This window comes from Lagopus muta, chromosome 11 (assembly GCF_023343835.1).
Source record: "Lagopus muta isolate bLagMut1 chromosome 11, bLagMut1 primary, whole genome shotgun sequence".
Lineage (NCBI taxonomy): Eukaryota > Metazoa > Chordata > Aves > Galliformes > Phasianidae > Lagopus > Lagopus muta.
This window is the reverse complement of record NC_064443.1, coordinates 4361769-4389673: the sequence shown is the minus strand read 5'-3', so window position 1 is coordinate 4389673 and position 27905 is coordinate 4361769. Positions and strand designations below refer to the sequence as shown.

At 35.8% G+C, this 27905-nt stretch overlaps 1 protein-coding gene across 9 annotated transcripts in view; it reads right to left on the bottom strand.

Moving 5' to 3' along the window:
- Positions 1-27905, bottom strand: part of ATG7 (autophagy related 7) — a 96445-nt gene that overhangs the window by 46438 nt on the left and 22102 nt on the right. For 3 of the 9 annotated variants that reach the window (XM_048957852.1, XM_048957853.1, XM_048957862.1), the window contains 2 exons: positions 12773-12895; positions 9500-9623 (listed from right to left, as the gene is read on the bottom strand). In XM_048957852.1, the coding sequence (XP_048813809.1) occupies positions 9510-9623; positions 12773-12895 (237 nt within the window). In that variant the 3' untranslated portion in view covers positions 9500-9509. The other 6 variants (XM_048957854.1, XM_048957858.1, XM_048957857.1 and 3 more) reach the window with 6 other exon arrangements.

The window sequence follows — 27905 nt, the reverse complement described above, 5'->3', positions numbered from 1 at the left end:
ACACCACAGACTGTAGTAGACTTCTGAAAACAGTCACTTGGGCAGACGATGACAGGGAGTACACTATCTGTTCATAACATTAAAAAAACCACCCACATATAGGCTACTGTAAACAGGAGTTGATACATCACTATCAAACACTCCAGAATACGTTAAGCATGTCACCCTAAGAAATTCTACAACATGCACCCAGATTCCTTTTTTTTAATTCTCTCTTCTATCCCGCAAAGCACTTCAATGCCATAAAACTGAATACTTCAAAAGGAACAGAAGATAACATATAAGAAAAATTATAGGCTTTATTCTGCAGGGCAACATTTTATTAATGCTGAAAGCTTAATTTAGTAATGAGACCCTATGTAAAGGGGAAAAAAAACCCAACCTGATGATGTAATAGTTATATGAGAAATCTACTCTGGCTTTTGATGTAGTTTTATCCTAAGTGCAAAATTAGAAAGGACTGAGAAAGGACTTTTACAATTTGCTGAAATCCAATCACATACAGGATTTAATCCAGGTCTATAGCTCAAAGGAAAAGGGATTTAGTAATATTTTTACAGAAGTAAATTCCTGATTCACATTACAGAGCAAATATCAACTGAAACTGAAGAACAATTTCAGTCATTAAATATTTTGCTTTTCTAGTCCAGCCTGTGACAAAAGGAGCAAGACTATTTCAAAATTGAAAACCCTTTCATCATTGGTTACTGCTTGTTTCTCATTTAAACTTACTTAACACTGACATTAAGACATGAAACACTAATTCTGCATCATGGTAACAAGCAAATGATGACTGCTTGACTAAATCCAAGATCCCAATGAATATTCTGAAATTAACCAGATGTTAAAAATTGTTTTGTAACATCTCCACAGTATTACAGACTTCATATAATGGAATGGGATGCCACTTTCTGCAGCAAGTTACTGTATGTCACACCAGTTTCTAAGCTCTGGTAATAAAGCAGTTTTAAAATACAGCCAATTTTATACAGCTGAGATTAATGGAGTGATCAAATTGACAGGATATGCATACATGGAATGCTTAATTCACATAAAAAAGGGACCTTGAAGCAATTCAACACACCACAGTGCTGTTTGGAATTTCTGCTTATTGTCCCTTCCAGTTACACTAACACTGACTAAATTTTGGAGATGCTGCAGAAAAATGCCAACATTCAGTCCTTTTGTTTCTAAACTCATATTTTCCCACTTTCTTTTTGCCTTGTGTTTGAAAACTACGTTCAATACTCTTTGTACCCTCTTAATTGCAGAACATTTATAGCTAACTCAATTGGCTTACCTAGCATTTCAACAAGCTCCAGACTCCCTCCAAACTGCAACAGCTGCCAATTCCTTTCTCTGTCCCCAGGACAGGGTTTTCAAGGGCACTCAATGCTTGCCTTGCTTAGACACACGTAGCACTGACACTGTCTCTCATAACTGTGCTTCCTGACTGCTCTCTCCATCTTCTCCCTTCAAGAATCAGACCACAGACACCTTGTCCAGGAAGGAGAGCTTCTCACTCACACGCATTGGAACAACAAATCCTTTAAGATATATGTTTAAATTCTCATGCGTGTCACAGAATCGTAGAATCATCTAGGTTAGAAAAGACCTCTAAGATTACCATGTCCAACCATCAACCAAGCACTGCCAAGTCCACCACGCAGCCACGTCCCTTAGTGCCACGTCCACATGTCCCTTGAACACCTCCAGCAATGGGGACTCCATCTCCTTCCTTCACAGCCCGTTCGAATGCTTGACCATTCTCTCCATGAAGAAATTCCTACTGATATTCAGTCTAAATGCCCCCTAGCATTTCTTTGTGTCTTATCAGACAAATCATTCCAGTTATAAAGAATGCTGGTTTCTCCATGTAAGTGCTTAATTTATTACTTTCCTTAAGTACCTAGTAATTTGAAGGCTTAAGGAATACCACAGTAAAATTCATCACCGGCTCAACATCAGCTAAAGACTGTCAAATCCACTGATTCATTTCATATTTCATTCATTTATTATGCTTCCCTAATTCTAGATCTAAATGTTTTGAACAAAATAGTAAAACTACGTACAACTAAAACCATCAACATCTATAAAATCCTTCCAGACTTTGCCAACTTCTTTAATCCAAAGTAATCATGTTTCCTAGTATAACAAGTCCTGTGATGTCTGTAATAGCATCTCACTATAGTAGCAACGGTATTAATGTTATAGCTCTCTTGCATGCCTGAAGTATTAATCAGATCTCATATTAAATATGAAATCAGAGTACTCTTGATACTCTTTCTGAAACAGATTAGCTAAACAGAGCCCCACCCAAAATTAAGAAAAAAAAGAAAATACAATGAAGATCTAGACAGTGAAAGTGTTTTTGATACTGGAATCAGATTGTAACTTTCTGGGTACTGTTTTGCTAACTTACCTTATCCCTTCACATTAAAATTATCCTTTTAAATAGGCAGTCTACTCTGAGCAATTTTCTCCACCATGTAAGTTCTTTGTTTTCCTCTCAAATAGGAGAGAATCAAAATCTCACTTTATAATCAGAATGAAGAATAGTAGACTTTTTGCTAAAGCTGGTAAAAATCACACTTATTTGAAAGCAAAACTTACAACAGTCATAATATTCACTCAGTTTATAAATGTCTTCATGAAAACAATAATTCTCTTTCACGAGTAAGCTAGCTAACTCTAACAATCCCTAGCAATTCTCCAAACACAATAACCTATATCTAATACTGTCCTGAGAGCTCTCACATCATCCTCCAATTATTGCTTATAAATCACCAGCTCCAACTCACACAAAACCTGAAAGTCCAGGAAAATCAATGTTCTAAGCATTTCATTACATATCTAAAAAGAGTGAACTTGAGTTTCACAGTTTGGACTCATTCCAAAGGTTGTTCTCAGTTGTTCCATTCCTCACTTTGGGCAGTGCAAGACAGCTGGAGTAGGTGATGACCACAGCAGTATCCGTATGTGCTGCTGCCGTGAACGTATGCTAGCACAACTGGACAAACTTAATGAGTATATGTGATTCAGTATAGAACTCTGCTGTAGGAACATGAAATATACACTGTGCCATCAGAGAAAATGTAAAATATTATGAAAGCAGTGAGAAAGCCTACAACCATAACTGCTCTTTAAAATAATGCCATGACTGTCTACAAAGTTGAAATACAGTACTCAGCAGTCACTCACATATGACAGCTACAACAGATTCACAATAATTCTTTATATGAATGAACTTCCATCATTTAACTCCCTTTACAGTTCTTTACAGTATTTCTTACAGTGAGCAAAACTCATACAACGAGGATTTCTTTTGGAGACTGGAAATAACATCTTATTTTCCACTTGCCCCATCTTTGTCCATTAACTCATAAATGTTACTGAGAATATAAAATGAAGCCTAAATGTCATGAGTGTCATCCCCCCAAAATAAATACAACATCAACAATAATATAAATTTATTACATATAAGGTTATTTGCCTGTCATGAAAGAGATGAAATTAATGATTGATATATTCTACCAGCCAACTCCATCCTTCCAAGACACACGTACAGTTATCATAGGTAGCATACAGCATCGCATTACCACTAGTTTGGTATGTGCCATGTGTAGCAGAGGCAGATGCACAGATTAGGACATATAAATCACTCACCCAGGAAGAAAAAAAAGGCTACACGTTTGCCAACTAAGATAATTAATGTGAAATGCATGTTTTTACAAGGGCTATTTAAAGAAACAGTATTTGTGGGAAGAATGAGTCACAGCAAACTTCATACGCTATAGTTACTCAAAGTGAAAAGACAAAGAGAATTAGAACTTACAAGATTTTTTTTTTAATAACCAAGAAACATTAGCAAAAACAGCTGTTGCACTATAATAATTTTAAATAGCTCTGTTATGCCTTCATATTCTCTTGGAGTAGTGGTTTTCTCTCTTTTTAACTTTCATTTTGGATTTGCTATTGTTGGCACTCTATTTCAGTAGACACTAGATAAATAAATTTTTCAACAACACAGAGCCTTTTAAAACTGAATCTCTTAACCCTCATCCCTTGAGATGCTGAAAAACAATGATTAAATCCTTTACAAGTTTATTTGTGCATCCCTTCTCTATTTCTTTGACTTTTCTTGTTGCAATAGTTATATCAAAATAAGTATCTTAGATGTCATCTTTAAGTAATAGGTTGTATCATTTCCTTAACTATGTATTTTTTGTGTTTCCTATTAATCTACATGATTTCACAGCTAGCAGAGGATCAAACTCATTGTCAGACAAGCTTGAGACAGCGCTTAAAAAATCAGTGCGCTCATTTCACATACAGTAGAAGTATCTAAACAGAATCATTACAGTAAGATGACAAAGTGCTAATACGTTTGCAACTGAATATTTCTCTAGAATTATTTCCATAATAATACTGCATTCATTAAATTCCAAACAGACTACTTTTATTATACTTGCCTTTGCATTAACTGGAACGATTCACTTCTCATCCTAATTTGCTATGAAAGAATCATGAGTCTTTCAACAATCCTTTTGCAACATTCTATACCCTACGACAAGAGCTGCACATATACCTTCAAAAACAAAGGCTTCAGGATATCAGTTAAGCACAGCCTTATAGTCCCCTGAGCTTACAGAATGACTGACGTGTATGTCTACCTGATTTAAAAACTTCAGTGCCCAATGCTCACTCAGAATCTAGGAAGTGCCACAACTCATTGCTAATTGAAGCACAGTAATTAACATTAATTTTTAGGATGGGTTTTTCTGGCAAAGTTTAAAAGACAGGGACAATAAACTCATCCTATATCTTTTTTTTTCTTTTTAACTTTATGCTATCCAAATGCATATTTTGTGAATACTTTTAGTGCCTCTTCAGGTCAGGTATAACTTTCAGTTTCAAGGAGAGAACCTTCCATCAATTTGCCCCTAAATCAATCAACAGAAGTCACTGCTAGGAAAAACACCATCAGTTAAGTGATCCATATCTTCACAGGCACAAACTGACTAACCTTGGAATCAAATCCGGGTTTTAACTATGAAATTGGTTGTTTGCTATCGCTACTAAGCTATCAGGTGGCCTCTCCAGGACTCCAGCCAACTCCACAAATACAAAATAAGTTTGCTAGAAAGTGAGTATCAGCTAGAAGCCAAGTTATAATGTGTTCAAGAAAAGAGACTTTAAAAAAGAAACTTTACTAGAACCTGAATTAGAATAAAGCAAAGGAAATAACAGCATTCACAGAGACACTCATTAAAGGGTGAATATCTGGAAAGTATTCAGAACCAAATAGGAAGATAACTCAGAACTGTAAGAGCTATGGTCAATGTTCATTTTAAGGGCTATTAAAATTCACTGTTACTGATCCATGTCTGTTTGATAAATCTCAGCAAAATTAGTGTCAACTTTAGCCAACAATATTTGCATTACAGTAGCAGTAAAGATGCAAAACTTCAAATAAGCACATTGATATAATTATTCCATATTTCATAAAAAGAAAACACTAATAACTTCTGAAAATTTAAGTTGAGAAGTAGTATACAAGGATTTTTCCATAGAAGATTACCACAAAAGACTAAGTCTTATGTTGATGGCTTCTTATTAAAATGCATGATACTTAACTTCCTTAACTTTGTGTCTGATTGTCATATGAATCAACAATCACTAGCATTGAAGAGAAATTGTGGTAAATCTGCACCATTTTTCAACAACTCCTAACATTATCATCATCAACTTCATTTATTATGAATTAATAGTTCCAGATGTATTTAAAGTAGCTTATAAAGCTGAAAAAGCTACTGCTGTTCATACAGAAAGGTCCTGCAGTCAAACCAGATGATGACAATAATAGAATAGCATTGCATTTTGTGTATGTGATATGTTAAGTTGTATTTTGTAGAATTAATTTTTATATATGGAAGTGCACAAGTTCTCTTGTACAACTCTCTAAAACAAATGTCATAAGAGAAGGCTTAGAGACACGGAGAATATATAGGTTGTCAAAAGAATGCAAACATAGTTAATGATTATATACTCTTAAGGACAACATTTAAAGGCCTACAAGACAAAGTACATTAAAGAATGGGGGATGGGTGAATTCACACATAATACAGTAACTCCATTACCATTCAAACATTCAACAGTTTAGTGAGTGCAGAGGCAGACTCGCCTCAAGAAATTCATAGCACCTTTGGGTAAGGCTACAATAGCCTGTGTTTATTGAAATCTGCATCTGGTAGTAATTTGTCTAGCAGCAAACTTTTCTCTTTTTTTTCACTCAAGTAACCTAGAGGGGCCCATATACTCAGCAACTGTTCATTTGCACTAAGATGCACATTGTATAATTTATGTTCTTAATTATAAAACAAAGTTTATCAGCATGTTTGTCTGTGTTGTGTAATTTCTTATTCTTCGCATGAGAATAATAGAATGCATCTTCAACAGTCTATTCATCCCTCATTGTAGCAAAACATATTGGAATGGAAGATATTTAATTCCTAAATTATACCACTTCTCCCTTCTTTACTGGAGATTTTTCTTGTAGAGAAAAAGGAATCAACAGAATTCAAAAACCTTTCTGGAATAATTATCACCACTCCCCTAAAAGGAACCAAACAGATTATAATCCTAATTTGCCAACTATTATTTTAGCAATGATATTGCCTAGTTCAAAATTGAGGTCTAGCCCAAAAGAAAGCGTTGTTTTTATAAAGCCACCTCTGCAAAAAACTGGCTGGATATTTTGGAAAACGCAACTCTTCCTTTCATTGCCAACATCTAATTCCCATACTCACAAGGAAGGAAAGCTGATTACAGCATGAGCCAAGAAAAATCAGCATCCTGAGAAGGGAAAGGAAGCAGGCTGAAAGCACCGCACCTACAGGACCGTGGCTACTTCTCCTGTTACACACTCGCTTCTGGCTCAGTACTTCAGTTTCTTGCTCACTGTAACTATCCTGCATTCACTAGAATTCCAGCAGAGGAACTGTGTTCTTAAAACAGATACAATTTTCTGAGGTTACTTCAAGAATTATGAACATTTCTTAATCTCTTGTATCTCAAGAGGGGCTTCTGGGCTTCCTTATAGCAAGACAGTAGGAAGTAAGAGTTATGGCAGCAGAAAAAAAATAAATAGTAATTTTTAGACACTATCATATTAAGACATGACATATCTGTATGTATGCAAGATCATTTGGCTGGATCTCACATGAAGGAGATCTGGGAACTTTATCATACGTTTATAGATAGTGTTGCAGTTACAGAGAAAAACAGATTCCAATCACAGTTACGTGATTTTTTTAAATAAAAGCACAAAATAACATCTATTTAGTGCAGATTATCAAGATTTTAAAAGGTTATTCACTAAAAGCCAGGGATTTCTGAACCCAATTATCATGAGACAAAGAGCACTCTGACACTTTCTGGGTTTTCATTTTTCATTTCTATGTTGTCGTTACTGCCTTCACTAAACAGTGTGACCTCAGTGGCATTTAATTTCATTAAATCTCATCAGGACTGCTGTCTTCATTATAAATCTAGCATAGCAAGTACTGACAGGAATCAAAGGCTACCTGAATCGTTGCAACTAGAACATGAAAGCTCTAGGTACAGTACATTACATACATGTCCATCAGCTTGCCATTGGCTAAAGCCTCTCTGCTGTAAATATAGAGTAATGAATGAGTAGAAAAATGGAGATTTGCATACTTGTTATCTGACAACACGCAGAATTTTACCATTTTAAGCAGAATAAGAAGATAGAGTGTAAGATCTATCACAGGTTTAAAGTTATTAGTGTCTCTTCCTAGTCATTTAAGTATCTCTCACAAACACACGGTTACTGTTGTGAGGTAACAGTGCCCTCTCAACAGGGAGAAGTGGAAACAGAGTACAAGGAGAGAACAAATAAGCCAAAAACATCTGGATTCAATTATGAAGAAAGATTTTACAATCTCAGTGTGCAACTTCCCACAAATTGCAAGTTGCCAGATGTAGCAAATGAGAATTTAAAGGAAATTCATGTACATAGCTTCGATGTTTCGAAGTGACACATCACTGGTATGACTCCATACCAGTTTTTAGGCATGGTGTTCAGAACTGCTTTATGCTAACACTCTAAGTAATCTCTAGGAATACGGAGCAAAAGCACTTTCCAAAGTCTACCTCCACAGGAAATCTAGAAATCTAGTTGAATTTTATCTCTGAATTTGTAGATTTCCTTTCTTTTTTTTTTTTTTTTTTTGGCTACAGCTGCTAACAAAGCAGTCAAAGCAAGCAAGTCACCACTCATCAAAAATTCCTCACCAAAATACCAGGTAGGTGAAATGGAAACAGAGAATGGAAACAAGACAGCGTGCAACAGAGACGTACAACATTTCTGCCTCAGTCAAGCATCAGAAGTTCCCAAAGAAAAAAGTTTTCCCTATGTAACACCTACTTTTCACCTCTAGGCCAAAGCCAAAGAGTATTTGGGATGGTGCAGGTCTTCCGCTGTACTTGCACAAACTTCATACCCTATCACTGGTTAACTCCAAGAACTGCTCTTTCAGTTTTCTTCTGTCACATGTGACAGTTGGTGCTAACTAGCTCAGCAACGTCAGGAGCTAGCACAGAAATGATATCAGAATGTTGAAATTATGAAAAATTTAATGAAATCACACTAATCCACTGTGATGGACCATTACAGGCGAAAACTGAGGTACATCTCCTTCTATCTTATGAAACACAGTAGGAAAGAATGTGATTAAGCATAAAGAGTTTTCTAGAGGCACTACTAGTTTCTATAGACATCAAATCCATCACTTCTTCAGATTTTACAGCTTAGTTACAGCAGTTCAGAAAAAATTTCTTGTGCATTTTCAATTACAATTAATTACTAACTAAGAATATTCTAGTATCTTATAGCGTTACTTTGTCAATTCGAGTACTCATTGTAAGTTCAGATCTGGTGAGAGCAATTAAATTAATTCATAAAAAAGAAAATTAGAGTATGTTTGCAACTGTATTTCCCATGCTCGAATTTCCCATCTCCCATGTTAAAATAGGAAACATGAGCAAGACAAACAACCTTGATCTCTCTTCATAGAAAATGCTTGACATACAACAGTATTAATGTCCACTGATCAATGCTGTTTATGCTCATTTGTGCTCAAATGCTATGCACGTATTATGAGGAACACAGACTATATATACCAATAATACAGCAGTTTCATAGCACGTTGAACAGTGCTACATTACTACAGCTAATTTTTATTACAACTCATAAAATGAGGCACTGACTGCTATTTGTTGCATAGCCTTCTCCCCCTTACATGAAAACCGACGAGACTGAGTTCACCCAGAGCAGTACTTCCCATTTTACAGCTAATCAAGGCTCATGGTGAAAATTTATATAGAGAGAGATTTAAACTCTATCAATGTTTTGGCACTATGGCAGTAATTCACAGTTTAAATAAAATCCATGTAGCTGTTGCTAACCCACATATCAGTATGAGTCAATCATCAACTATTCCATTCCTTTTCGTGGTTTTTGTCAGTTTTTTTTTCCCCCTCAAAGTATTAATTCTTACATTTGCAAGTTCAGGTTTGCAGCAAGGAAACAAAGTGACCTGGAAAACAGGAGTACAATTCTTAAGTGAGCTCAGGTAGATCCCAACAAGAACTGTATGCTGTGGAAACAAGGCCTAAGTGCTGATGTGAGTTTCCCACAGCTTCTTCTGGCTTTCAAAGCCACATGTGTCATCAGTGTCTCTTAATGAAGCCATACATAAATATCTAACTGGTATAAAAAGATAAAAAATGTTCCACGGAACCTCAATTGAAGTCAGATGTGGAGAAAGCAGAAGCCTGAAATTTACTGTCATTTTAAGACAGAATAAAAGCATTTGCTAATAATATTTACTCAGTAAACTGTAATACTAAGGAAACCATGCAGAACATTTATAATTTCCTGATGCAGCTTACGTTAAAGAAACAGGTGCTCCATTATTTTGAGATTAGTACCAAATTAGAACCAAAACTTCATTTGCGTTATGATTCTTCTCCTGTTGAACACTGAATTATGGCTATACAGATACCTATCATTTAAAATGTATACAGTAATTTTAATATGCTGTTAATACTTGGGTCAACAGCACAGCACTGGAAGAGGAAACTGAACACTGCAAGTTATAAAGGCACTTAGTATGTGAAAAGTCCTGCATATCTTACTGCAAATTGTATTGCTTCAGTCTGGGCAAACACAGTCTGTACCAAGCATGTAGGGAAGGTAATGTTTTCATAGAAACTTAAGATCATCCAAAAATGCTTTCCTTAATGTGGTCAGCCTCTCTTACAGAACATGCATGGCACATCCAGGGCCTCTATTGAGCACCTCAAGACCAGTTTAAAAATTATCACATTAAAGTATTTATATAAACATACTTCATGAAAGCAGCTTTGCTTAGGTAAATAAAATGCCAGTGATATAACTTCAGGTGCAATTTGCTGAAGCGCAGGACAAGAGTAACAAAAGTTCCAACCCTTCTGACAACTGCCTGAGTAAAACACCTCTTCAAATGCTCTTAATGAATCAAGATTTTAAGAGTTCCTTTTAAAAAAAAAAATAAAGAGATGTATGTTTCCATGTTTGATGCAAATTTATTAGCCAAATGTAATCGACAAATCATTTCATCCAAATCAGTGACTCTATACAACGAATTGCAAGAAGAACTCTTGCATCACAGGAATAAACTTATTGTTGGGTGAAATTCTATTCAATAGAAAGAAAGGAAATCTTCAATTATTAGAAACCAAACTACAATTCAAAATCTCTTTGAAGAATGAAAGTGCAGAAAGGCAAGTAATTTCTCACCAGAACAGTAGAACAGCCAAACACTCAATACTCTAATCATCAAAGTTGGCCATACGTGTCTCTTGAAACCTGCCTCACCTTGGCGTTAAAGAGCACCTAATCAAACTCTCAGTATACTTGGTATCCCATGAAAGACATTTTATGGGATTACTACTAAGTAGTATGGCTTATTACTTTTGTTGCACTCATTAGAATGCCAGGTATCAAGAACATCTTAAATTGTTCTAGAGAGTACTGATCTTAAATCAATAACATCTAAATTTTAGAGTATTCTTTCTGCTGTGAGCAGCCCAAAAGTAGCCAGAGAAGTCATCTAGCAATCTTCCAACTCAGCTGTATAAACTGTTCATAGATTTTGAGGAATCATCATTCTATTTAGCAGGATTTTATTTTTACTTTATCTGAAAACAAAATTATAGTATGTTTTATTATACAGAACTACTCTGTCTTTCCATCTATGAGCAATGACATCGCTACATAACCTCAATACTGAACTCAAAGATTTTTGGAAGTACTCTAATTCCATCTATTTGTGATAAACTTTGAACTTTACAAAGTTACTTTACAAAATAAACTTCCAGCAGATTCTACATTCTGTAAAGAGTGGCTAAAACTTTATAAAAAAACACATACACATGCACGCAGTATGAAGCAGCAGAATTAAAAAATTAATACCTGCAAAACAATTTATTACTAACTAGGGCAGAAATAATTCTGTTTAATACTGTCATTAGCTGACTTCTAAGCATCCTACAAGTCATGTATGGCAGACTACAATCACTCTTAATGCTAATGGATAGCACCTGGTAAAGAGTATTTGTTTTGCTTTGCTGAATCTCCCTCATATATGCTAAGTTTCTGTAGGCATCACTAGTCTGATTTTAGAGTGCATCAAGTATTTTATGGTTTAATGTCTCCAGCATCTGCTCCAATTATTTTAAAAGGTTAAAACATGAAACAGGGAGTCAAGTCACTATTATTCCTGCAAACCTTATTAAGTAAAAGCGTTGAGCCAATTGCAGCTGAAAAAACAGTTATAGCATTTGCACAGGCTACAGTAACTAAATAATCACTTTTTAAAGGCAACTCTGGAAACATCCATGTGATACTGTTGCACCACAATTAAATTATGTTGAGGAGTATAGACTTTCACAGATGGAGGAAGGATTATAAATATTATTAAATGCAACTTTAAGACAGATACCCTTTTTCATTGAAGAGACTCAATATCACAACTTTTAAGACAGGGTATATCTCTCATAAAAGCAGAACATGCATTTAACTCCACATTACAACTTCTGTCACTAAATGAATAAATGAACAGCACTGTATTCCTCACACTGCAATCCATGAAGGAGCATAGCTACTGTAATTTAGACCGAGTTAAAATGATAACTGATCTTCTTACACCACATACTACAAGTCAACTCTTTTCTTCAAAATAAACACAAATTCTGATATTAAAAAGTTCTGATTAATTTTCAAAAATGTCTAATCTTCAGTCACAACCAGTAGCAAAAACCACCTGGCAACTTGCATAAATGCTGTGGCTATAAGTTCAAAGTGGGCTCTGTGCTATCATGACTACCTACTGTTGGTATACTTTATCAACAGTGCTACACATTTCTAACTGGCTGTTAAAATGCATCCCATACTGCCCTTCTTCTTCTTCCTTCATCTGCCCTTAAAGGAAAAAAGAAAAGATTCTCACATCAGCATTTCTTGTTCTACAACAGTTAAAGGACACCTCCTAACTCACTGTATGGAATACACACATGGCTCATGTAAATCATCCTGTAAATCAAACATTAATGCTTGATTCTACCAATGATTCATTTACTCATGGTTGCACAGCTGAAAATAACCACCTGGTTTTCCTTTAATATCCAAAGCATGTTTTCTTACCTCAGCAGCCTGCGTCTCTTGATGTAATAAAGTTAGGCCTGTCAAGTCTTCTAAGAAGGAATGTGAGGAATTAAAAACTTTAGCTAGGAAATTAAATCCTTCACGTTCATATTGGTCGAGGACCTGTCAAAAAACAAATGAATAGACAAATAGAAGAGGATTTAAAATAAATGATTCATCATCTTGTTTTCATCACAGAATAAAAGTAGATGTTTTCTGAGCATTTGGAAGATTAATACACACTGCACACAGGTAAAAATTACTGAAGAAAGAATGATCATTTCTTTCACTTCAGTTTCTAAGTGTGGGAAAAGTGGAGGTAAGAAGGAAGAAACGTGATGTTTAACGTTTCCTGCTTTAAAGGTGTTTTTAAGTGTATAACAAAACAGATGACACAGAAAATACAAAATTGTGTTCCAACGTCATGAAAGGATTTGAGTTACATAAAACACAGCAAAAGATTGTTCCAACGTATCACTTAACTAAAAGGTAAGGCTCTAGCAAAACAATTCTGTGTAAAACACCAAATACGCATTTATACAGAACACTGCTGCAGAGAATGCAGATGACCATTCTTTCACAGTATATATATTCTATCTCCATTATCTTGTGAGAGAAGCAGAGTGAGAGAAGCAGAAAGTTGCACAGCTAACGTATTCCTTAAAGATATCCACTCTCGCTGGATGGACAAGTTCCCTGCAACTGGTGGAACTCACTTCCTCCAGAAAAGAAAGAAAAAGAACAACGGGAAGCACTGCACTTCTAATACACAACCTAACCAAGTAGGCTTTATTCCAAGGTTTGAAACAAACAGGCAATCCCTGTCCTCCTGGCCCCCAAATCATTTATTCTTCAGCCAATAAGAAAAGAAATTGAAGGGAATGGTGATGGACAAGAAAATGGTTTCGGTATGTATTCATTTATCTCAACCAGAATTACAACTTACACTCAACAATCTCACTCTTTTGTAATTTAACAACTCCTAAAGGCCTCAGATAATCTTAAAACTGTGGGAACTTGCACAGTCAACAGCATTCTTCAGAAAAACAGGTCCAGTGAGCTCTTCCCCAAGTCCTACAGGAATTCAGGCTTGTCTCAAAAAACCACTTACATTTTGCTGATAGAATTATTAGAGTATATATATAAATATATATATATTTATATGAAAAAATGTCTATATAATATAAACAATATATATAGGTGAAAAAGAGTGGGCTCCTCATTCAGTCAATCAAACAAAATGTCCACTTAAGAGCAAAAGCACCTATTCCATACTTAGGTTCTAAAACGTACTAACAGAATCAATAGAAATAACCATAAAGAGTAAGAATTCAGATGTAAGCAACTGTGACAAATGTTGGGCATGTTCTTAAACATGATATACGCATCTGAAAAAAAATTACAATAAAACTGCACTTTGAGTTCTTGTACTACATCTAGAGAAACTGCTCCTTATAAAGATTCTTTTTACTCTATTCGAATAGCTTTTTGTGCATTTGTGCAATGACCAATACATGTGACCAGAAGTGAAAAAACAATAAACAGAAAAAATTGCTTAGCTGTATTTCATGGGACTGCATTTTTTTGTTTGCATATTCCTGAGACAAACACGCTAAGACAAACTGTACATGATGCAATGCAGAGATTTCAAAAACTGCAGTATCCACTTGATAAGCATCCTCCTAATATTATCCACTATACACACTGTGAAATTACAGTATAGGTAAGTATATATATTTTGATGACTATTTCATGTTCCAAAACTCTATAATACCAGATGTGCTGAGGTCTCTTGCATTTGGCTCTTTGTGAAACGCTGCATACACACCACAGCTTATAAAACTTTGGTTACATTCACAGTCTTACCTGTCTGAAATCTGTGAAGCTAGCAGCATTATCAAACGTGTTGCTATTACTGATATTTGTTGGAACCACAATACAGAACTCAGGAGGCATCTTTTTAGTGATGTTGGCCAGGTTACAGGCATATTAAAGGTTTTATGCCAGGTTTAATGGCATATTAAAACAATATACAGAAATGAAACCATAGTCACATTCTAAAACATTATAGCATGTAATAGTCTCTCCCCAAAGGTAAAACCTAGAAAAGGCATACACTGTTGGGATATGCAAACAAACAGAATGGAACAGGAAATGGAGTGCAACCATACTATGTACTATTAAAAATGTCTATTGAATAGCCCTCCAATCTTGTTTATTGTTACTCAGGTAAACATGCCTTGATCCTCATTTCCAAAGAGCCGTGACTCAAGCCTGAAGCACAAATTTCCAGGTATTGCTTCCTCAGTGAGTACATTGCTTCAGTCTGCCAGGGTCCTCCGTATAAACTGCTCTGGTTTATGACATAAATATGCATAACCTTTCTGCATTCCTTGCCACAGCTGTAAATGAATTCTCACATACTCAAATAAAGCAGGCTGCATGACTGCACCGACATTTAAAATGTTTAAGGTGAGTTTTGGATGAATCAACTGGTATTTTTTTCTTCAATCCTAGTATTGTAATTACTGCAGAAGATGCTAGAAAGTCTCTCATGAAGTGTCTTTCAAAATGCATATTAGGAAAACATCAATAAGATCACAAAACTATGAGTCAAAGGGGCATAATTTTTGTACCCAGTGAATTCAATCTTTGGGTTTTTGGGTTTTGTTTTTAAGAAGTTATATAGGAATATTTTACGTGCCCGAAGTTTTGCATTATGGAAAGATCTGAAAATTTACTTTACCTCCCCACAAAAAAGAAACTTCATTAAATCACGTTCTAGACTTCCTATAGCATTATGACGGCAAACTTGGGTTAAGGTAACAAGTCTGGTTGAGGAAAGATGCTATCTCAAAAATCTAAGCCTATGACAACAAAGAGTATTTTTCTTGTATTAGCAAGAACCTGAAGAAGCCTGAAAAACTTTACTAAAAAAATGTACTTACTGTTAAACATTTTTACAGTGGGAATGGTCTGCTGAATAGAATAACTGCTAATTAGCTTTAAAATGGAAATTCCAGCCATGTGACTCAGAGAAAAAGCTATCGGGGAGCCAAAGAACAACCAGGCAGCATCATTCAGTGTGCCACCTGAACAGGAGCTGCACCATTAAAAGTAGCATACACTGTAATGAAATAGTCTTAATGTAGGCAGCAATTGAAACAACATTTCTGCCATCTTCAGGGACTTTATTTCCGAATTCAGATGATTAAAACTTTACAATAAATACCACAGAAGGAATAAACATTAACCTGCCCATGTCTAGCCTTTAGTACGCAAGTTTAGTGACACCTGTCATCTGATGAACGTAACACGGCATTGGTTTGTCCAGTCGTCACTGAACATACCTCAAAAGGAGAAAAGAACAGAGTAAAATACAACTCATCTCAAATTCATGTGCCAGAAGACCACACAGGCACACTCTGCAGGTTGTCAGGAATAAAGCCAGTCTAGACATCAGGTAGCAAAAAAAAAACCCAAAAAACCCCCCAGAAAACAAAAAAAAAAAACATTTCCAGACTTAATCGACGCCCTATTTGGAGCTGTGTGGAAAGGAAAATTTCTCCTCCTTAATCATGCCCAGCAGAGTCCAAAGGCCCAAACTCCTGATTAGCATGAGTTTGCTTTTTAATTCTTCTCTTCACTGCTAACAGCACACTTGGTACCAGTTACCACGTGAATAACTGCTTTCCAGAAGGACAGGCACTTGAGAGATGTTATTTTTATTATTATTGATCTCAAAGTAGTGACTCTTTGACAGCAAAAATGAAATAAAAACCCTTAGGATTTTTTTCTGGGAATAAATGTATCACTGTCCAGTCATAACACTGATGTGTCACCATGTAACGATAAATTTTCTCAAGCAGAAAAAACTGCAAAGCAGCAACAAAAAGAACTAGAAGTAATAATTCTTCTGCTGAGCAAGGCCAGCTGGAACAATAGATTTATTACAGAACCCTCATCTTTTTCTCACTCGCAAGCCACTTTTCAAAGATCAAGAGGACAATTAGACAGTAGCAAACCTTACATGCATTATGTCTGTGAAAACTACTCTCAGGAGGACCCAACAAATTTTAACATCACCTTCTCTACCACATTTAAGTCCCCTCCCCTGTTGACACCAAAGCCTTGATTTCAGTCTCCATTTCACAGAATCAGGGCTACAATTATTATTATTCCATACACAATGGCACTGTAATAGGTGTGGACACACTTCTTCACAAATTAATGCATTCCTAAAGACTTTTCTGAGTCGATATGTATCAGTTACATTTTCTTAGCTGTCATTTTACTCTTGTCTGTTTACCAATGGGGAAGAAAAAAAAAGAGAATCTCATAGTAGGAGAAAGAAACGGAAGGCCTGAGAGTAAAAACTTATTCCAAAATGAGAAACAGATGTACAGCTTTGGTGTTATATTCTTTTTAATAGCATTCTTTACAAAGAATTGCTCAGTAAAACGGCATTCAAAAAAGAGAATCTGGCTCCAGGAATGCTTTGTAGGATGAACATTACTATATAGCTACAGAAGCATACGAAAACCCTTAATCACAACAGGCTGACGACTCATGTAATACTGGCTCACTTCTGTCACAAATTTTTAGTGGTTTTTTTTTGTTTTTTTAAACCAGTATGTAAGTATCAAGCATATTTAGAGCCTGGGTATTGCTTTGCTTCCACAAAAAAAGTCACAGGTTAATATTAGTATAATTATTGTAAAAAAAAAAAAAAAAAAAAAAGAAAAGAAAAGAAAAAGAACAAAAAACCATGGATAACATATCTCAAAAACAAGGCTGCTGTGTTTAACTCAGCTTTCAAAGCCTCCCTCTCAAAGGTAACAAACATGTACATGTATTTCTGCAGACTGTTATCTATCTATCAGAGACGGTGGAGAACGAGTAGAACATTAGAGTGAATCTCAGCATGCTGAAAACAGAAATTTTGGTTTCAACATCTGCCTGGAAAATTAGATAAAAACAAGTTGCTGGATTTCAAACTTTTCAAAGCTGGATATAACTGCAGTTAAAACAGAAAATTTAGCAGAAGACTATAAAGCTGTGGAGAATTCTCTTAAGTGAGAAGGCAGTACGATGAAGTACAAGAGCCATCACAATGGGTGCAGGCAGTTGCAAAGGCGACAGTGCTAAAATCTCAGTATTTTTACCAGGAGAGCCATAATTTGGTTTCCTAAAAATATATATGTATATATCCTTGGCTCCTAGAGTCCTGCTGTTTCATGAGGGTCTCAATTTTTCCTGCCACTTAGTCCTTAGAAGTTGTAAAAAAGAAAAAAAAGCCCAATAAAGCAATCCTGTGATCCATTCTAAACATGTACAGCCTAATAAGGTCAGCCATCCATGACAAACACCACAAGAAAACTGAGTTTTTCTGAGGACCATCTGATTTTTAAGAGACTCGTTCATGATTTGGAAGAGGAAAGTCTACAGAGTTATTATGAACACAAAGATGACTAAAGATGGATCTTCTGGTAATACTGCGTTGAGTATTACCTTAATGTGCATATTAATAGCCATCCATACTTGGACATCCACACACAATGTACTTTTAAAATCCAGATCATAAAACAAAGTTCTGCGAAAAGCTTTATTCCAGGTGCAAGCTGAAGAAGGGTATTCTGAAAACAGTGGAAGGTTATAAACCACAAGGCAAGGTTGACATCATTTTTGGCTGATGTTCAAATTATTAAAACTCTTTCTGCACGCACAGCTTTCCTCTTACCTTCTCATAATCATTACTGAAAATGAAAGCATATCAGTAGAAAACCCTAACGGTAATTAAAGTGCAATTTTATGTTGAAAACTTCAGAAATTGCTGATTTAAATTAGAGTAGAAACATGGTGACACAAACGTGTTTTGTCTGTTGCTGTTACCTGCGCTGATTTGAATTACAACTGATGGAAGATGGGAGCATTAGCTTATTGAAGAACAGCCAGGCCCAAAAGGCCTCAACAGGATTTTTTTAACCTTGGATTTTCACTTTATTCTTTTAAATAATGAAGTGGAAAGGAGCATTCTTTAAAATGTAAGAGATCTCAGTTTAAACTCAATTTTGTCCAAACTGAATTCCCAAAATTACATGTGTTCTGAGATTTTCTGCAATAACCTTGACATGTTTTATTCAAGGGCTGCTCTGAAAGTAATGCTTTGTATTTTATTACGTTAGCCCATGATGACAGCAGCAGATGTTCATGGAATAGCAGTAGAGATTGAACCATCCCATCGATATTGTCACATTTTGTTGCTGTATGACAGATTGCAGCAGAGGGGCAGTCAGACAGAATGGTATCTGACACAGAAGTGAGTACAGAGCAAAGTGGTGCCCTTGAATTTCTCCATGTGGGGAAAAAAAAGGCTCTCACTGACATTAACTCACACTTGCTGAATGTTCACAGCAACCAAATCAAGGATGTGAGCACAGGGAGTATAGTGCATTTCAGCAGTGGTGACACCAACAGTGGTCACCTCCACTAGTACAGATTTGTACAAGCACAGCATGCAGGCTCTTGGTCATTGCTGATGAAAATGCACAGCTAGTGGTGGTGTCTATGCTGAAAAAACTGTTTTTAAGCTGAGAATTAGCTCTATCAAATAGTGCCATTGTGCTCTTAGTTTCCACAGATGTAAATGGGAGGAATTACTTTCAGAGCAACGTACATATACCATTTTCCTGACACAAACTGAAATACCAATATAAATACGTAAAGCACTTAGATTTTTATTTTAGCTATTTTATTTTCTAAACGATTTCTTGCAAACTGTTTGAAACAATGACACCTTCTAAACCCTTTCTACTGAATAATGTACAAACACTTAAGACATCCCCTGTCTGGAAGCATTAGCAAACACAAGTGAAGAGAGAGTAGTGAGGGTGAAAAGTAGAAGAGAACACCATCAACTTAGATACGGAAAACAGAAATAGAAGAATTTTTCAAGTAGACAATATTATTAGATCTTGATCTATTTAAATTAGGATGCATATTATTCAGTCACCTAAGAGGCACCTCCTGCTTGCTCCACATTTTGCACTTGATGCATACTTACAGTTTCACTTTTATACCCATTCTGCCCTCTGTTCAAAATTTACGCTGATCAGCCCATCAGCACTTAACAACATATTTGGTTCCAGTCCATGCTAGCATTAGTCACTATCTTGTGCATAGAAACTGCACGAGGTCCTCATTTTTGCCCCATAATGCCTGAGGTTACTGGTGAACTGTGGCAGGATAATGTATTCTTGTTATCTATATGTAAGGAGAGACATCAGTACCACAGTTCTAATTGCTGACTTGAAGAAACAGTTCTGAAACTGTATTTGTTTTCCTCACACAAGACCTAAAAGCTAGAAGTGAAATAAGGGCACACCCCCAGATGAACTAAATGTTCTTCTGACAGAAAAGCAAATTCACTTGCACTGAATACTGTTTTGGTTCTCCATACAATAACATTTTATAAAGATGAGATGGTTCATCTCTGACGTGCTTACAAAAGCAAGAAGTCAGTGCAGACTGAGTCCTACAAATGAAGTTACTTATTTCATCCAGCCCTTCCCTGCCATCAGCAATCCAGGAGTAAGGCCTGACCTGTCAGACACCAAGGATTCAAAACTACTGCTTAATTAAAACTTGCTCTTGCCCAGTAGCTCCTAAAACCAGATCTCTAACTTAAAAATCAGAATCTTACAGATTATTGAAGAGCAGATTTGTTTTTTCATCTGGATGCACTACACTACCTATACAATACAGCAATCAGAAGGAGGATAGCATTTAGACCAAACTCACTGGATTTCATCAGTTTCAGTCATTTTAATATCATCCAAAATTCAATTTTCTTCACTCTTTTCCAATTCCAAAGAAAATACAAAAATGCATCTTGGAAGAATTTTGGCAAAGTCAGAGATAGATGGAAAGATTAAAAATGTATTAAAATTAAACCTTTATTAAGTTTTAACTGTTGAAACATGCCTAAATGAGCATTTGCAAGCGAAGCAACAGTTGCCCAACAAAATGAGGCTCATAACTTAAGTTTAAAAACAGAAAATAGGTAGTGATGAAGACAGCCTCCTGTCAGAGTGTAGTGAGAAGAATGCTGGAGAAGCATGCAAGAAAAGAAGTTGCAACAGATAACAAAATGAAGACACTAAAAAATAAAATTATCTAGGAAAAGATATAGTCCCTACCTCTTTAATCTCATGAAATTGCAATATATAATTTACTTTTATTTTCATTGTACATCATTCCAATATTAAAATCTACAAATTTAAATACTATTTGAATATGATAGAGTAACAAAGCAAGTTGTAATATGACATAAAGGATAGTAGAAAAATGCAAACAGACTCTCACATGATCACCCACTTCCATGAGACAAGTGTTGCAAGAGTTGACCATGGAATAGAGGAAAACAGGTATATTTTTGTTCTTTCAAAGCATGTTGCTGTTACTTTTTGGCATGCAAAAGAAGAACTGTAGCCCAAATTGCAAATGCCCAATGTGCTGTACCAGATAAAAGTGAAGTGCATGTCTATCAGAATTATCAGTGCAAAAGGATGCTTTGGACAACCACCTGCATTCCTTAATATTTTCATACATTTAGAATCAAATTCCCATTCAACCCTGCCAATTTTTAAGGTTAGGATGCATATAAGAAAAACTGATCTGCTGAAAATTAACACTCAGTACATAACTGATATGAATGTATTTTGTCTCATTACACTAAATATGCCAACACAGTAAAAGACTTTGTAAAATAGTCACTAATATTGAGGTAGATATGTTCCAGACAGCAGCATTTGAGATCCTGCCCTCCCCCAATCCTTCTTTGTTTTTTGGTTTTGGTTTTCTTGTTTGTTTTAAGGCATCCCTCATCTTACTGTGTCCAGATTTTCTTTGGTGAATACACACTGAATCCTTGGTATAACTGAACAATAATGAATAAAATACATCTGGCTATGAGTATGCAAAAATGTATGGAAGTAAAAAGTAAAAACTACAAATATTCATATCCAGCAAAATGTACAACTGCCCTTTTCAGTACCAGAAAGAAACCCACAGAATTATTTGAACTACATCTACATTTAACAATGGTAGGAGGCCTGACATCACCACCATACCAGCACTCTCAGTGCACCCAGTTTTACCTGGTTCAATATCACCCAACTTTGTTTCTGCAAGTCTTACACAAAGCCTGTCAGGATCATTACTTTTAATTCAAAATTATTTTAGTTCAGTTTTAGTTTAGTTCAGTTTTGGTTTTAGTGACGCACTGTAAGAACTCTACAGAAAGATGACAAAACCATTAAGTTGCCGTTAGAATAATTTCAAACTGTATTCTGGACACAAATACTGAACAACACATCAATACCAGAAAATTATGGTGACACCATTTCTTTCCTACTTACTGACAATCTTGTTACATTTTACTGATTATAATCAAAATTGAATCAAGTTGGAGGAAGAAAAAACCTCCAAGAATGTATTTGGAACGCAGCAGAAACACAACCAGCCAGAAGCAGAAATCAATTATTTTTAACACTGCCAGGTTTCTTCCTCCTCTTCAAAACACCATTTTAATGTGAGTTAATATTTAAAAAGGAAGCTTCATCTTTTGTTCAGATGACAAAGATTTCTGTTTTGACAGGAGAGAAAATGGTTAATGAAATCCTTAACCACGTTACAACTGCTTAGAATGATGTTCTGCATTCATTTTGGATCACTGAAAAATGTTTTTTCAAAAAACATTTTCATGCTGTTTAACACAAGAACAAGGAAACTAGTTAACTCCATGATATAGACAGCCACACAAGCTGCTGCTTAGGCCAAATTTTATGATTCTTTGCAACACCACTTTGTTTCTTCTATCCAATGTATTACTTTGCTAGGCCCACATAAAATCAACATGTTATTTCACTTAAACATCAGGAACCACTTAAATTCAACAAATAAAAGAAGGAGGATAATAAAATTGTTTTCTTCTCTGAAGAGAGAAAGCATGTTACTGCTAGAAAGGGATTCTTAATCCAGCAGCTCTACTGCTCCTAAACCAATAGTACTAACAGTATAATTGCTGATTTTCTAGAGCAGAAGAAAGAAGGAATAAGACAAGTTTGAGTGTTATGTTCTCCTCTTGTTCCTTTTTCTCCCTTCTCCTGGAGAAACCATTATAATCATTCAAACAAAACTTCCATTGCAAAGAACACAATACTAGAGAGCAGCTTCTAAACACGCTCTGCAATAGGCCTTGCTCTTTTCTCCCTTGTGCCTCAAAGACAAGATCCCAAACCATAATAGCGAGAGAAGGAATGTTGTTTTACATTGTTTAAACATTTATTTTATGCCATGTAGCATTTAAACTCCCCAAGTTATCTAATGGTTGCATCTGCCACCCAGGGAGCAAAGCTTCCGCATGATGAAGACAAATGGACTGGCTAGGAAAGAAAAAAGACAACTTAGGACAGAGGTCTGGGCAATAAAAGCTGCTTCTACTCAGCAAAACATAAAAGTTGCAAATCTCCAGTTCTCAACATTTAAACACAGTTGCAAACACCCACACACAAGACAAACATTTTGGCACTGCACACACAGCTGCTAGCCTCTGAGATGCTAAGATTTACTTGTCCTGAAGTCAGAAGTTTTGAAAATGCATCCTCCTCTCAGTGCTGAGAGGCCTGAGCCCAAAACAAGTCCTCACCCACAGGAAAATATTTGGATGAGTGGTTTAGTCTCAAAACACCGATTTTAACTTGCTGTAAGCCATGTCAGCTCTTAATACAGTTCTTAATATGCTAACAACATAAGCTAAGATAGTGTCTTACTGGTACGTAAAAAGGGACACAGGTTTCCCCCTCCAAATATAAGTAATAATAGAAACAAACCAGTCTCTGCTGTAACTCTGAATTAGTTACAATAGACCATGAGAGGATGATCAAAAAGAAAAAAAGTGAGCAAATTTTTTCTTTTTAAACATCATTAGTTTTCAGAAAACAACTCTCCAACTGGAGCTTTTAATGTGAAACATCTCCTCAATTATTATATGCTTGCTACATTTGTCTTAGTTGAAGAAAACAAACAAATTGATTAAAGAAGCTTTTTTCTTTAGCAGACATGCTGAAAGTTACAAGGAAGACATAACAGAAGGGCTAAGAGCAATGGCTCATTACAGATTGTTAGCATCGTGGTGCCCGGGGGTAGGGAGAAGACAACAAGTGAGCCTGCCAGCAGCAGTATTCATTGAAGTTTGAACCATCCTTCTCACGACCGGAGTTTTTCAAACAGCCTCTTTTCTATTTAGTACCATATGACACATCAGCAAGATTTTGGTTTCAATCCTCTCTCTGCAGACTCTCTGGGAATCTGTTTGGAGCTGTCTTATCCCTAAATGTCAATCAGCCTGCACCTCAAAACTATGAAAAACAGTACAAATCATTTTTAACTCTTACATTCTAGCAATAACACATCAGAATCTGTCTGCTTTTTGAGTTTTTGTAAATGGTATGATTTAAGATTGAGCAGAAATATTTTCTACCTTTCCCAACGTGGCACCATTACGCCCAAGAAGGTTTGTCAGACACTGTTGTCATATGCAGTTCTACTTACATGTATTTCATAATGTCATGTATAGTTTCAGGCATATGACAGATAAGGAGCTCAATCTCCAAACTCATTAGGTCTCCAGTGCTTTCCTAAGATCCATTTTCTAATTCTCATCCATGCTGTCTGTAGAGACACCTCCTCCACCCACCCCAAGTACAAAAGATCACATCTCTGATTCCTCACCCTTCTTTGTTCGCAAAATAAGGATGAAAGTTAATACCTCTTAGATTTGTGTCTGATCATATTGCTCTCCTCTAAGGGAACAAAGTTTGATTACAATGGACGCACCCATGGATCATTTTAGTGTGCGATGCAGCACTCCTTGCAAGCACCATAGCTTACTTCTGTTAGCATCCTTTTGCTTGAGATAACAAAATGTAGCATAAGTTGACTTTATAATTGAAGTCTGTTAGTTTTGAAATAATAAGACCAAGCAATATTTTCAAGAACGTGCACCTTCCATGCAATTGGGAGGAAAAAAAACATCCTCATGGCAACTAGTTTTAAAATACATTATTTCAATTCTCTTAAAATCAACATCCAAACAGCTAAAGGGCAGCCTGAAGTTTCACAAATTTTGGGCAAAACAATCCTGATTCCTCCTCCTGTCCATTGTTGAGGAGCAGGATAAAAGGACTTGATACACTTCTGTATATCACTTATCAAATAGTAATTTCCTATGTTATCTTAAGAGCAAAATAGTATTACATTTAACTCAGTATACTCAAAACACGCTCAGATGTATTAGTGATGGATTCTTTAAGCCTGAATGTAATCTATCCAGTATTCATACTCAGGCTGCACTGTGCATAGAAGTGTCAAATGTTAATATAACTTATTTCCTGAACTTAAATATAAATAGATTCAATCTCAATGTCACAGGACAGTGACAGAAATAATTCTTTACATTCTTGTAAGTTTTTGCAGTGTTCATTCTCGAATGACAAACATTTCTCCCTGTAAGCCATGCAAGAGTTAGCTTCTTTTGTTAAGAATAAAGAAAACCTTTTCTCCCCCAGGACTTACACATCAAAGCAATATTTTAATTGAGAAATATGCAGGTTATTACTGGGAGAAAGAAAAAACCTTTCCTCAATGCAGCTAAAGCAAGTACCATTGGCACTGCTGAAATTAAAATTATATCAACTCAAAGTCTCTGAAAAATGCAGGTTACTGCCATTGCTGATCTGAACTTTGTAAAGTAAAAATGCAGGCAAAGCAGTTAGCAGATGAAAACAAGCACATTATTATGTCTGCATGATGGTAGATTTCAAAATTGAGACACTCATAAATAACTTATGCAATGCAAGCACTTAGCAAATGTCACAGCAATAGCATTTAATCTATTGTGAGGATGTTAAAAAGGGAAAACATCTACAAGGGCAGGGAAACATCTTGACTGAAAACAAACAGTGCCTGGTATGCCATCCCTGATCCTGGCGTCCCTTCATGAAATGCAGCAAAACCGGGGAAGCCTTTAAAGGTAGAGTCAGTAACATTACTGAGTGCTAAAAATCAGTAAGGGAAGTAGAAAAATATCTTACAGGAAAATTACAACGCTTACCAAAACACTGACTATAAATCTGAACGTGAGAGAAAATATCTGTACGCTATACAAGAGAACAGAGGATAAGCAAATCCAAATTGGGCGGAATCAGCACTCTTCTGACATTCAACTCTGAGAATTCACGAGGAAAACTCATGAATCTACGGTTCATTTCAGGATGCACCAGGAGGAGCAAGAACAGGCAAATTTTCATTATCCTAAGTAAAAAATAATAAACTGCTAATGTTAATACGGTAAGATAAATATTTTAACATCCATGTTTCAAGGCATTAGCCAGATGCCTGCAAGGATCAAGACCACTCTATTTTCACATGGAATATGCTTTTCACCATAATATTATGAGAAAGTAACTTTATTTCACTCCCAACGGGTAAAGGGGCAGCTTAATTAGCACACTAAGTAATAAGTCAAAGATGTCTGTTGTTTAAGAGAGCAGTTAGTAAAATCAAGTATCCATAACCAAAGAACTTTGGACTCTCTCCCCTCAGAGAAATAATTTCACTATGGATAGAGAAGTGCAAAAGGGAAGCTTTCAGTGCTCCTCAGACCTACTATGAAGCAGGCTAAGTGCAGTGCTGTTAGTTTGAAAGAAGATGCTTTCAAGAACACAATTTTTCTAGTTCAACACAAGAGAGAGGGGGAAAATCATACACAGAAAATTTGGCCCAGATGCTGTGATCATCCCAAAATTCCTCAACAATTGCCTGTGGTAAACTCCTCTGGCATGCAGCCTGGTTAGGACAATACTGGGTAAGGAACCACTGGCTGCTAGGGTGTCTGAGTTCTTCAGTTTCAGAAACAGAAAAAACTGTGAGTCAAAACGAAGTGGAACGTAATCTCTAAACACACAGACCATTAGCAGCTTCTCCCAAGTCATCCAGCTGTACTACTACATTTTTTAAAGAGCTCCCCAGTCATTAGCTTTGTGTTTGAAGAGTGACAAGTGCTTAAGAACAAGAATGCTGACATAAGAACAAACAGAATGAGTTAGCAGCAAATCCAATCGTATCAGAAAGAACCTAGTTCCATACATTTGAATTTATAGCAAAGCTGGCATAAATGCATTTAAACAAACAAAAATCATCATACAGGCTATAATTAAACTGGATTTGTCATTTCAAGGTATTAGCATTAGATGTCCAGATAATACAGGGTGACATACTCTTACACTAATAAACAAAGTTAGCAAAGTAAACAAATGCTGTGTTTCTACTGTAAGGAAATACGTGCGCCAATGAAGCAACTTTTTCAGCACAAAAGTAATTTAATCCTCAAACCACATGAAAAGTGATCTCTCTGGGAATAGCACAGCTGCTAAAATCCAAGTCAGTTTTTATTAAATCATCAAGTCTGTTTATGTAAAACAGAGCTCTCTTAAAATGACCTCCAAGAGGAAATGATTTGCTAACAAAAAATTGATACCTGCATTTAATTTATCTACATCAATGTATGTTATGATAAATCAATGTCCTGGGTCAGAGATAAAGACAAAAAGGGAAAAGCTTGTTCTAAAACTTCAACTTCAAAGACTCCAACATCATACAGTTTTTCCCATTTCTGCATATAAATATTTTTTTATGAAAGCAACAGAAATTGCCAATCATACTTCTGGAACAGAGAGAAAATACTCTTTTTTAACTACTGCTATGCTTTCAACTACTTAAGACAGTAAACACGTTCCTAAAAATAACAGCAGATTTAAGTTCTGTGCTTGAACTTTTGAGGAGAAAATGGACACAAAAATTCCATCAAAACTTGTCAAACACACCAAGACAGCCTGAAAAAATAACAGGAATACTGTACAAAAATAGTTTCTGCAAAACATCTTAAGATCTCAAAAAAAAAAAAAAAGAAAAGATAGTCCCTCAAGAGTTTTTGATAGCTATTTGAAACAGGAAGGATAAGCACAGTGGAAACAATGAAAAGAAATTATTGCAGTCAGTCTCTAGGTGCATA